General features: G+C 41.8%; 1 protein-coding gene across 1 annotated transcript; it reads left to right on the forward strand.

The window, feature by feature from the left end:
* The first annotated feature begins 7,730 nt into the window (after nt 1-7,730).
* morn4 (MORN repeat containing 4) lies at nt 7,731-11,816 on the forward strand. The gene is made up of 4 exons (XM_030773033.1): nt 7,731-7,797; nt 11,006-11,120; nt 11,382-11,491; nt 11,668-11,816. The coding sequence occupies exons 1-4, from the start codon at nt 7,731-7,733 to the stop codon at nt 11,814-11,816; spliced, it is 441 nt and encodes a 146-aa protein (XP_030628893.1).
* The last annotated feature ends 1,292 nt before the right edge of the window (nt 11,817-13,108 follow it).

Below are 13,108 nucleotides of genomic sequence, written 5' to 3' on the forward strand. Positions count from 1 at the left end.
CAGATGCTGACATGCAGCAGATGTGGGAAGTCGCTGGGTGATTTGTTAGAGGGTTCGCATCAGCACAAGGGAGGGCTATTATGCTGAGGGGACGCTGTCACTCATTCGTGAGCACTGACCCCGTCTCCTACACACACACACACACACACACACACACACCCACACACATACACACACATGCATACACACACACACGCACACACACAAATGCGTGCGTGCGCACACATACACACACGCACGCACACAACGCACACATGTGCACTGAGGTAAAGGTCAGCTCACACCATTCGGTGATAGCATCAATACACACCCACTCTTCTAAACCAGCTGTGGACTACAGAGAGAGGAAGAGAGATGGGGATACCCTCTGGTAATATGCTGTATCTATCCTGAACTTTTAATGTCATGCCTACTAATTATGCCCTAAGACAAAAAGTAAGTTAGAGAAAGAAGAGAATTTAAATTTTGATGAGATAAGTAAAAGCTTCTTATCATAACCAGTGCTAGAGGTTTATACAACTGTTAAAGCAACACTGAAAACTTGCGTGAGTAATGATTAGAGCTTGGAAAGACAGAGGAGACAAAAATCCTAAACGTAAGGCAGGTCAAATATCATGTCCCTCAAAAGTCCTTAGTTTGTATTAAAACACAAAGACCCCTAAAGTTTTAAAACGTGCTCCAACCATGTCTGGCTTGATAGTCAAAAACCTTAAGTGAACACATAGACAGTTTGCATGTCTCCGTAAGTAATTTTGATAATTCCATGTGGTTTGCATTCCATGTGTGTGCAATATAGGATCATCTCATCTCCCAGACTGAGGAACTAACATGATTAAAAACTAATTCATGGGATCTAAAACTGATAAAAAAAAAAAAAAAAATTGGACAGTAATTTTTTTTTTTTTTTTTTTTTTTTTTTTTTCAGAGGAGTGGCTTTTAGAGTGCTCTACAGCTGCCCGTGTGGGGACAGCCAAGGCGAAGAGGTGGTAAACTTCTCGCTGGAGGGTTTCAATAGTGGGGGATAAACATCTGTGTTTTTCTATATTTTCGCTTGTCTTTCACTGTCAGCAGTAGTGACAGTGCTGCGTGGATGGAATGGATTTGTATTGGCTTCTGTCACATGAAGAGCACGCACATGTTAATGCTTTCAAGCAGGTGTTTTCAGCCATACGTTACCGAGTGTTAAAATTCATTGGTCGAGAACAGCCCTCACCAGAGGACTTACATAGAGTGGCAGCATGTATTTGAACCCACTGGTCACAGCACAATCAAATGCTAACATCTCTGAATAGCCAATTCAAACTGCCCCCCGTCTCTCTCTCTCTCTCTCTCCCACGCACACCTACATATGCATTCAAACACACACAATCACACCTACATTCACATACACACACACACACACACACACACACACACACACCCTCACTCACTCACTCACTCACTCAAACACACACATAATCTCTTTCTTCAAGCAAGTGACGGTAAGTGTACATTTTTGCCGATGTGGAGGTCTCGGGCAGATGTGATGTTCTGTCACTCAACGCAGCCATTGATTGCTCATTGTTCTCAGAAGGTCGCGTCATATTTCATTAGCGCTTAACGAGTCCCCCCGGTGCCACCTGCACACCTTCCCTCGATTGGTCGGCTACATTACGAGGCACTCTCACGCTCGACGTACCCAGCGATGAAGATGTATTCTCCACCTAAAGGAGAGGGCTATTAGTTATATTATTTAAATTGCCCCGTTTAAAGCCAGAGGGAAGCTGACTTCATGAAGGGCAATTAAGCACTAAGCATAATTGATAATTCACACTCATGACAATTAGGAAATATAAATAGTGTGTCTGGGATTAATGGTTATGGCTGCTGGGAGGAAGTGAGGCATGGTTGGAACAGGTCGAGTCTGGCTGATGGAGTGAACGGAGGTGGAGCTAAATGCATCTCTATTTGGGGTGGAAGCAGATTGTGTTTGTCCCTTTTAACACACACCCCTTCATCCGCCGTTACCTGTCTTTGTGTATCTCGCCGTCCTTGCTTGTGTCGGGTTAATGATGCTCCTAATGCTAAATGGAACTGTTATTGTCGGTTAATCTGTTATGGAAATTAGCTGAGGATAAATCTACTGAAATTGCATATTGTGATACATTATGGAATTATCAGGGATTTTGGTGGGAGGTGGGGAGTATCCTGTGCCGATCTTATGAGGATTAAGTTTGCGCGTGTGTGTGCGCGCGCGCATAAGACAACATACACACATGCCTAATTGTGTGTAGCTACTGACACTTAAACAGTAGGTCAAAGGTCTTACCCAATCCAACTCCAAGAGGCCCCCAGAACTGTATAGTTTAAATCTCTGCAAGTTCTACCACACCTGGTTCACCTCCTAAGCCAATTATCGAGCCAAGGATTAGGTGAAGGAAAATGTAAAATGCGTGGTACTGTTGGCCTATGGGATCAGGGCTTGGAAACATTGAGTCACAATCTTGCTCTGAGGCCAACACAGACACAGCTTAGATGGTTAGTACTGAGTGAAGAAAACAGCCACAAAAACATGCTTCTTTTTCACAGTGTCATCATAAAATAAACTGTGGTACTCATCATTGAGGTCGTTCACATGCGTGTGCCTGAGTGTGTTTTAAAGGTGTTTATGTGAACACACACCATAAGGTATTTCGTTCAGTCTCAGACACTGCCTTGAAATGTTCCGGTCGCAGAGAATACCATCAGACACGGGTGACCAGTGTTCCCAGTAGCCAAAAGCCTCAGGAAAATAAAATGAACTAGTGTAGTCTGGTTTAGAAGAGAGAAGGTGTGAGCTCTCTGCCAGATGTGGAAGAGAAGTTTCATATCCACTGAGACACCAAAGAGGACAACATGTAATGAAGTGTGTTTTACATGTTGGTGTATTCTTAACTGCAGCAATGCTCATGTCTTATCATACTTTCACTTAGTTATTCAATTTTTTTCCTTTCACTAGTCGATGTCTCAGTCCTTGGATTAAAGCTGTGTATGTATATGTTGTACTTTCCTCCTCGTTTCATGTGATTTGTATTTCTATGTCTGAAAATGCAACAAAATGTTACTCACAAAAAATCATAGTTTCAGGTGACCAGGGGAGCTATGTATAGGCATCCGTGGCTTAAAGGTTAGAGAGCCAGGCTGGTGACCAGCGGGTTGCCGGTTTGATTCACGGAACCAATATCCATGGCTGTGTGCCCTTGAGCAAGGCACTTAATCCCGATGTTCCCCGAGTGTAAGGAATGCTGCCCACTGCTCCTGCGTCTGGTGTGTGTGTGTTCACTACTGGTGTGTTGGATGGGTTAAATGCAGAGGACAAATTCACTGTTCATAGTGTGTGTGATCACAGATATTTACATATTATCTACTTGAATCTATCTCAAACCTTTTGTTTGCATTAATAAACTCTAAGCATACTTTAGAAACTAAGTGCACTTGGAAAGCGAGGTAATTTCATGTTGTGTGGTGAAATAAGATGCCTGTAATTAAGAATATGATTGAGTTTTGACTTTAGGCTTTGGCTGGTCTACAGAGCAGAGAAGGTAACACTGGTCTCCGATGACCCTGACAAAATTGCTATAGCAAAAGCTGGATCAGGGAAGGCTGCCTAATCAATATAGTCTTCATCAGAGGTTTCCCCATGTGACTCACCCTCATCTCACCCCTAATTGCTCTTTTTCATCCAACAAAGCCTATGCCTTAAGCTGTGTGTGTGTGTGTGTGTGTGTGTGTGTGTGTGTGTGTGTGTGTGTGTGTGTGTAGTTGCTTTATTGTCCCTGTGTCCTGATATGTGAAGAGTCTATCTCGTGTTTGTGTTTGTGTGTGAGCGTGACTGCGTAGGTGTGTTGACCACGTTTCATTTTTAACTTTGCCCTTTCTGGGTATAGTCTAAAAGGTACTACAGCATCACATAGCTGATAGGATGTACTCCTCTGAACTTGGTTGTGACCTTGTTCTGCGCTGTGGACTGTGAGTCTCATCAAATTGTTTCGAGCTAATCTGTATGCACTAAAAGGACCTGTGGTCTATGTACAGAATGCTATAGACATGTCTGATGCAGGAGTGTGTATGGTAGAATACAAATATATTCAAAAAGAATTACAAGGGCACATTAAGTTACACATACTCACTACACTGTGCTTGTTTTTTGGTTTTGTCTGTTTGTTTGTTTGTTTGTTTAAAGAACATTAAAACAAAGAGTGTACCTGTACACGTCCTGACATGAAAACAGAGACAGTGCATTATGTCACACATGAGGGAATTTAACATAACTAGGAGGTAAATATTGATTTATGTATAATTTATAAATTGCTGTATAATAAATTGGTATTGACAGGTTGCAGAGAATTGGCATGCTGAGATTTATGGGTCACACAGGTTGAGGGGACAAGGCCAGAGTCACTTATTTCATCAAACAATTTAGGCATGGAAGGGCAAACAGAGCTTCTTCAGTCAAAATTTTCCATACTAGTTACTAATATGGGTTAAAAGATATGTTACGATAACCTGAACAAACAGAGATATATTTACATGGAAAATAACAATTTATGGGCACGGAAAAACTTCCATACATACACATTTACTCTGAAATGATCTAATCTAAAGAGAAATTAATCACTGCACGGAATAGAGGGGAATATAAAGTTTGAGCCGTTTTACATTTTGAACTGGGCCGAGCCCCCAGTCCTTTAATAATCCGGTGGTTTTGCAAAAGGAGAGAAGCGCATTTCTAATCCCACTGTTTATAGAGGGTCATTCCCTCTCAGTGGGCATCCATGAGATTTACTGCCAGTGTGTGTGTGTGTGTGTGTGTGTGTGTGTGTGTGTGTATCGGAGTGACAGTATGACAGCATAACCCCACTCACCTTGATGTTAAACGCACTGTTCACACACATCAACACTCATCATATGTTATGGCATGCAGAGAATTATGGGTCAATTAACACTCTGAGAGTGAGATGACCTGCCCCCCCCACCTTCACCACTGTTTCTTCACCTCACAGCCCAGCTGACCTCTGGATTTTTCTTTCTTTTTTTTTTTTAATCTGCAGCGGCAGATTAAACCCCCCCACCCCTCCTACCCCTGTGTGTGTGTGTGTGTGTGTGTGTGTGTGTCTGTGTGTTGTGTTCAGTGGGCAGTCATGTGTACTGATGCTTGCAAGGCCCATCCTGTGCCTCAGGGGCATATGGAGATGGCTGCCAGGTTCCCCAGAGAAAACTACGCATCTGATTTATGATCAGTCAAGGGCAATGTTCACTTAAAGAGGGCCAATTATTCCACAATCAAAATCTCTTTTGCGTGTGTGTGTGCGAGTGTGTGTGTTGTCGCCTGTGTAATGTGTTTATGATTCCGAGGACTGCAAATATAGGATCAAGGAGAATCTCGTATTTATATTTTAGCATATGATTATGTCTGTGAAGTTGGAAGATAGTTGTGCTCGGTTGTAACTTAACGCAGTAACTGGCGCGTCTTCGCTTCTTTCAGAACATTGCGTACAGGCAGCTAGCCTGTCTCTCGAAAACATGACCCAATTGATATCGTCATTGGCTCGCTTGATGCAGCCGGGACTTGACTTACCGCCTCGAATTTAGAAAATGAGATTCGCGGTTGTTCTACAGCGAGAACCACCCATCTTCACTGTTAAAGGTAATAGATCTCAAGGGTGTGATTTTTATCGACGTTTCCCATTACCGGACCCTTCGCGTTTATGGCGACGACCATAAATATGGCATTCTATTTGAATCGATGACGGTTTTACGCTATATGAAGAGATCAGCTGTCTGGTACTGAATTAGTGCGGTACCGGCTCTTAAGGTCTCTGGCCTCCCGCTGGCTTCCCTTACACTTCTAGTCTGATGATTTCTGGAGGATGTCCAGCAGGAATCGAGATCGAAAGACTTGTCGTAGAGATGGTGCATGACTGTTGGGTCTGTTCACATAGTACACTGTTAAAAGAAAAAAAAAAGAAGAAGAAGAAGTGGACCTTTTGTAACGTCCGATATTGTCCCAGACTGATCCATTTGGCTCCCTGATGGACTTTTAATAGGGATTTCTACTTTAAGTCTGGGGAGGGCGCTAAAGCTTGAGAATATGCTCCCCTGCAGTGTATGAATAGGGAACCTAAACGGTACCTGTGTGCGTACTGATGATATTCCAGTACATTATTTACATAGGAAGACCGAACAGCGAGGAAAATTAAAATGACAGGGACAACTATTCATTATTCTAATGAATAAATGCTTTATTCAAACAATGGTAGGGGTTTATCAAAGGTTGGCCAAATACCTATGATTAATGAGACATAAATAAGAGACAATGAGTGCATAGATGATTGAATGGGAGAATGAATTGAATGAGGAAGCCGAGTGCGTCTTTGTATGTTTGTATATTTGTCCTCTTCGTGCACCCTGTTTATGTTTGCGTACATTAATCTTTAGGCATGGATATAATTAAGCTATGTGTGTGAGAGCGTGCGCCCCACGCTCCATCACTGCGTTGCCGCTGCGGAAGACCAACAGGTTGCGCTCCTCTTCAGAGTTATATACATCGTAATTAAATATTCCTAAATGGCTAAGGAGAAATATGCTCCCCATTTTGATTTCGAAAACGTTTATCGGCTCTTTCTTCTTCTTCTTCTTCTTCTTCCTCCTCCTCCTCCTTTTCCTCTTCCTCTCCTTTTCTTTTACATCTTTTCTGGGTATCGCCTTCCTACAACTGTTAAATTCGTTGAAAGTAAAAACTCTTTGTAGCAATGAAGGGCATTCTATGTCCATGACTATTAATCATTTCCTCAGCAGGGAATTGTTTCCTGGGTTTTTATTAAATTTCGCTCCAGACGGTGATTCTGCTGGCCCACACATAACCCGTATCGCATTCCCAAACATTCAGACATTGGTCTACCAAGTAACCGTACACTCAGCCAATCAGCATACAGTATGAATACATTGCTAAGAAAAGCATTCAATAAAACAACTCGACCTTCAAGCGGCATCGAGCTTACGTCGTGGAGATAGAGGATTGTGGAGAAGCTCCGCAAAGGTTGCAGCAGTGACAGAAATTCCGTTTCTCTTTCAAGCTACGTTCGTGAAGGTTAGACACGTAGATTTACAAGCTTCCAGGACGACGTACACATTTTTACAGGTAATGGCTGCTCATTCGATCCCAGCAGGAAAGTCTGAATTGCTGACCACTGTCATGACGTGCAACCTAATGGAATTTTTCTCTGAGACAAGAACGACGTTGTATATTTTAGTTGATATCATGAAATGATTTGCAAATATTGGCCGTGAATTTCAAAACAATATTGTAGAGTAAAGATTTCTGTTCGTGAACATATTGTGTTTGTCGACAGTGATACTCGACGATAGAATCCTCTTCATGGAGGACAAGATTGTGATTAGGAGTTCGGGAGGAACGAGACCACAAGTCTGATCTTACCTTCTCTTATTGTTCTAGCGGTTTCAACTAACCGGTAGTGTGTCATTGTTCTTCTTCTGTTTATTCCTTCCCTGAAATTCCTGTCTGTGTATTGCACAGTTTGTGCAAAATTGTTTTAGGCAACTTCTAAGTACATGTTTTCCCCCCAGTAAAACCTTAAACATTAAAATAGAGTTTACTTAATAAAAAACAGAACGTTTTTAGATAGTGAAAACTCAGCTCAGATACTCTACTTACATAATAACAGCTTTTGACCCTCTCTCTCTGTAGAGGTATGACACTGACAAGGGGATCTTTCACTTACTCCAGTGGGGAGAAATACAGTGGCGAGTGGAAAGAGGGTAAGATCATAACATTACATCTTTAAATACACACTCATATACTCTTATACATTAGCAGATAGACTGTCATAATAATAACTCCTCTAATTTTTGACAACTACAAGATACCATTACGGTCTCTGAATTTAGTGCCTATCATTCTCTTCAGCTTTTAACAAGGTAGCACTTACAGGTGCTTCAGTTTAATCCCGTCTTGATAAGCATCAAAGCAAGGAATGCAGTTGGTTTCAGTCACAACATTTTGTATACTCTAATCCCCTTACTCTGTTAAGCATTGTATCAACCTCTAGGGATTCGTTTAATGAAGTCAAAGAACTGATGTGAAATAATTTAAGAGTTGGAATGCTTCAAGAATAATGTGATGTGACAGTTATGTAATTTAGTAGCTCACATGTATACCAGACCTGTGATGGACTAAGAAACACAGGCCAGGTCAGCTAAATCCTAATTAGTTGGCATCACCTAATCTTTCCCCAACAAGACTGACCTCACATAGCTTTAAGAACCCTGAACTGGATTGGAGCCTGCTGCAAGGAATCAACTGAGAGCAAGCAACAGTCTACGAATAATTAAAGAAGAAAAAAAGGCAAAAGGGTGATTATGCTGTATCTTATTTGAAGGGCAAAAATGGAATAATGATAAGCGTAAAATGCCTTTGCATAAATTAAACAAGTTGGCATAACTTCCCGCGTAACTTTTGTACAAATGTCTTTGTGATGCAAAGATTTCCATCCGCTTTACAAAATGCTCTTGGCCGAGATTGCAATGCTTTTCTCGTTTCCTACGTGATTCCATATTAAAGACAGTTTAATTATACCATGACTGCCACCTCTCCACGTTTCATATTTTTCTCTTAGGAAAAAAAAAAATCAGTGGTACTACATTACAGCAGCATCTCTTAAATACAAGTCAAATCTTCAAGGCTGCTCATTCTGGGCTTTGCAGAATGCAATCAAATCCATAGATTGGTACTTCAGAAGCAATATATCCATGGTAACCAATACATGATCTCCCATTCAATGAAAGGACAGAACCCAGTTAATGCCATCGTTACCGCCATGAACAGCCTCAACCCAGCAAAGCCCAGCAAAACCAGACACATCCCTTGAGTTTTTCCAGCGCATCTGTATTGCAGTTACACTTTACATCCATTAAATAGATTGCCTGGGACATAGATTGGGCTAAGAGAGGCTTACCCATCCCAGTGTGTACCCTCAAAGAGGAGGGGCAGGGGTGTCTTCATCTTTAAGTTCACACCTTCCCCCGTCTTCAAATCCCTCCCCTTCCTGAAGCTACAGGTTGTGTCAGAGTAGCCGCACACTCGGCCATCTCTATCTGCAGCTGTCCAGCTTAAGACAAAAAGTTGTCTTCCACTGAAAAGCCCATCTCCTGGATGCAGTAGTTACTCCAGCCCATGCAAGACTTACAAATACAAAAGGTCACTGTGTTTATTTATTCAAATGTTATTTATTTAAATGTATTCTTGTAGAATCTAGTTGCAAAGTATGGAATGGTGTGTGTGCGTGTGTTTTACTTTGTGTGCATCATTTGTTCTACTCGCATGCAGGGTTTTAGTTTGACTGGAGTCCAGACAGTTTATTTCACTCTGATATTGTGTGTGCCCCTGGAGTTATGACCGATCACGTCAATACATGTTAGTGCAAAGTTTCCAAAAAACAATGACAGGTCACATCGTCTGAATGTCTTCAAATTACACCACCCTCAGGTAGGATTTTAGAAACATTGAGTGATGAACATTACATTTCATTGCATTAATTCATGTAGCAGACACTTTTATCTAAAGCAACTCTTAAGTGAGGCAAAGCATGTAGCTGTTAAGGAGCTGGCTATGATGTAAGTGCCTTGGTCAAGCTCAGTGATCGACCAAACACAAGTGCAAGAGTAGTAGGAGGTAAAAGAGTAAGCTACAGTCAAAGACAAGAAAAAAACAGTGCTTAATGAGGAAAAAAGTTCAAGAGAAGAAGCTACAGCCCACTGTGGGGAATGAAGTAGTGCTAATAGTTAGGATGCTAGAAACACTAATGAACCCAAACACCTATACTACTGCAGTGACAACAAAGCAAGTCTGCTGCACCATCATTTAAAGTTGTTATGTTGCACAATTAGAGGGAGTCTCTCCAAAGTAAGTGCAGCATAAACCCCATTAAGGAGTGTCGATAAATCCACATCATAAAAGTCGACAACAGTTAGTAGCCTGCTGGAAACCATAGTCTCTGAAGGAGCAGGTCCCACTATTTCGTTAGCTACTTTCTCTTTGTCTTGTCTTTAACCGACAAGAGTGTCAGTTGAGGACAAGAGGTGTCAAGCACAGGGCTGCTGTACCGTGTTTTAGTCATACTGTCTGTCGCACCTCTTATCTCAGGCAGTGGTGGCAAATTGATAGCACTCAGATGTGCTATCGTGAAGACCTAAAAAAAAAAAAAAAAATAATTAAAAAAAAATAATCTGTGTTCTCAGTTGTGGCATGAGTCATACACTGACAGGGAAAACAAAATTAAGTTTCTTCATTTGAACCAGGGAGCCAGGATTCACAACAAGTAAACATGTTTAGCTCAAGGCGTTTGTAGCGTGTTGGGTTCAGAAGCCCAGGGGATCCATCCTCTGGAACTAGGGTGGTCACATAACCTTCATCCTGGTATAGACACCTACAGAGAAAGTGAGAGTTAGGTAAAAGAATACAAAAGGAGTTGAGCGCAGGCAAGTGACTTCAGTTCCCCATCCACCAGTGCAGCAGTGCTGGATTACAGTGCTGGGGGATGGGCAGGCCCTGTATTATCAGGACAGTCAGGACAATATCGGGATTAGTCTTCTGCAAAAATCACACTTCCACGCAGACTGGCTCCCTCAGGGTAGTCAGCCTCAATGTAGTATGAGGGGTGTACACTGCATCTCCTGTGATTATGAGACAGGTTTGTACAGAGACTCACCCATGAGAACAGAAACAGAACAGGCGAGATCCAGACTACTCACTTTCCCATACAGAACCCTTTTGTTAAGCAAGATAAGCGGGTCCCCATTTTCCAGTCTCAGCTCCACTCCGATGGGTCCAGGTGTAGCAACCTAATTTACACAATTTATAAATGGGTGACCCACAATTGCTTTAATCCTTTTTTTTGTTCACTTTGAGTAGTCTCTGGAGCTCATAGGCCAGGATTTGGCTTAGATTGTGACGTCTTTTTTCTTTCAGGAAGGCGTCATGGAGGAGGAGAGCTGAAGTTCTCTGATGGCACTTGTTATAAGGGCCAATTTGAGAATGGATTGTTTCATGGTTGTGGAGTTCTGGTGTTTCCCGATGGATCCAGGTAAAAAAAAAAAGCTGGTTTGAAGCAAAAACTCTATATAAAACTCTGAACAGTTTCAGAGTGGCTGATAAAGTCGTTCATGAGCAGGTACCTTAAATACCAGTTTCTCAACATCAGTGTGTTGGTTTTTTTCACTTTTCATGTAACAAAGCATATTCCCTACAAAAACCTTTGTTGTGATGATCAAAAACTACATATGTGCTAATGACTGGTTTATCAGCCAAATTAAAAACATCACAGTTAATGTTTTGGACCGCGAAGGTACGAGGGTGAATTCGCGCAAGGGAAGTTTCAAGGAGTTGGGGTGTTCAGTCGCTTTGACGGGATGAAGTTTGAGGGAGAGTTCAAAAACGGCCGCGTGGAAGGATATGGTAAATCGCTGTACTCTCATTCTTTCAAAACGTTTCCATAGAGAAATTATCCAAATTTAAATAGTGATACTTTTACCTCTCAAGTGCCCGTCATGCTATCTAGTGCACGTTTTGTTTTTTTGTTTTTTAAACCAGAAATGAAAGCGTATTTGACGTCGACCGTTCTTTCCGTTCAGGGCTGCTGACGTTCCCAGACGGATCTCACGGCGTCCCACGGAACGAGGGGGTGTTCGAGAACAACAAGCTCCTGAAGAGAGAGAAGTGTCAAGCGGTGGTGCAAAGGGCCAAGACCTCAGCCTCAACTGCCCGTGGCCTTTCAGTATGACCAGAGCCTCACAGGGAGGATGTGTGCTTCTAATCTCTCAGATCTCAGATCAGTTCCTCCCCACAGCAACGCTTAGATCAGCTCATCAAATGAAAGAGTGACACTGATTCTGGATCAGCGTACCAGTCAGAAAGGGATCTGAGAATGTGTTAGGCTGGCAAGGCTCTCTCCCTCAGGGATGGATGACAGGGTTTCTACCCCCCCCCCCCCCCCTTCTCTTTCTCTGTTCATTTTTTTCATTGCTTACAAAAGCTGCTTGACTGTGTCCCACTGAAGCTCTGTCAGTTTCAGTGAGCGACATTGCTACTGCTGCTTTTTCTCTATGGTTTCTAAGGCTTTATAGCATTAAATAAAACCTGCAAGGCAGCATTGTGGTACAGTTGCTTAGCTAAAAACCATTTAACTGAAGCTATAGATTTACCAAAGTTACCATTAGAAGCATTGTCAGGACCGATAAGAATGTAATTTAGGCTCTCGGTTAAAATAGCTTTGATTGTGTGGAGTGTTGTTAACATAACGTGGCACATCATACAGAAACACATCTTGGCAGAGGTTTGCACTTGTCCTGGGATGGCAACAATTTAATGCCATGTGTTTAAATTGAACTGTAGTATTAGGCCAGTCTGTGTACCAACTCTGGCTATCCTAGAACAGGTGCGATTCACAGCCATGTAATCAAAGACATGAGGTTGCTCTGTGTTCATTTATTATTAATTATGGTATGCATTCATTGAGGTAATGTTTTTCTGTGCATTTAAGTCACAAAAGTATGAAATGTACTATGTGTTGTTTTGTGCTCAGTTATTAATTTCTCATATTGCACTAATGCCTTAGACCTTTAAAAGGTGCTGATAAGAGATACTGTAAAGCGTGTCTGGTTTGATGTGAATGGAGCCTCATGGTACAAAGATGAACAAGAAGTGGGACATTTGAGCGCTAATCACTACTTTGTCTTAACCTTGAGATTGCAGAAAAGTATTTTCAACCATACTTAACCTCAGTCTGTCCCAACTTGCATTAAAAAAAACAGATTTTGCCAAGAAACTCATCTGGGAAGGAAAGAATTGAGTGGATTTCATCTCAAAATTTCAACTAATGCAAACACCACTGGCGGTGCACCACTGTAATTATGCATCGCTGTCTTTTTGTGTTAAACAGAAGTGTAACCATGGACATGCATAAACCTGATGGTCCTTAATTTCAACACCAATGTACTGACACTCTTTATGAATAAACTGAAAATGAGGCCAGAGTTGTGTTTTCATCTCATGTCATAGTTAGCTATAATAGCT

Source organism: Chanos chanos, chromosome 4 (assembly GCF_902362185.1).
Source record: "Chanos chanos chromosome 4, fChaCha1.1, whole genome shotgun sequence".
Lineage (NCBI taxonomy): Eukaryota > Metazoa > Chordata > Actinopteri > Gonorynchiformes > Chanidae > Chanos > Chanos chanos.

Bases quoted from the DNA above. Each gene is read 5' to 3' on its own strand.
- morn4 (XM_030773033.1), top strand. From the start codon at position 7,731: ATGACACTGACAAGGGGATCTTTCACTTACTCCAGTGGGGAGAAATAC. The intron at 11,121-11,381 runs GTAAAAAAAAAA...TGGACCGCGAAG, and splicing joins GTGTTTCCCGATGGATCCAG to GTACGAGGGTGAATTCGCGC. The intron at 11,492-11,667 runs GTAAATCGCTGT...CTTTCCGTTCAG, and splicing joins CGGCCGCGTGGAAGGATATG to GGCTGCTGACGTTCCCAGAC.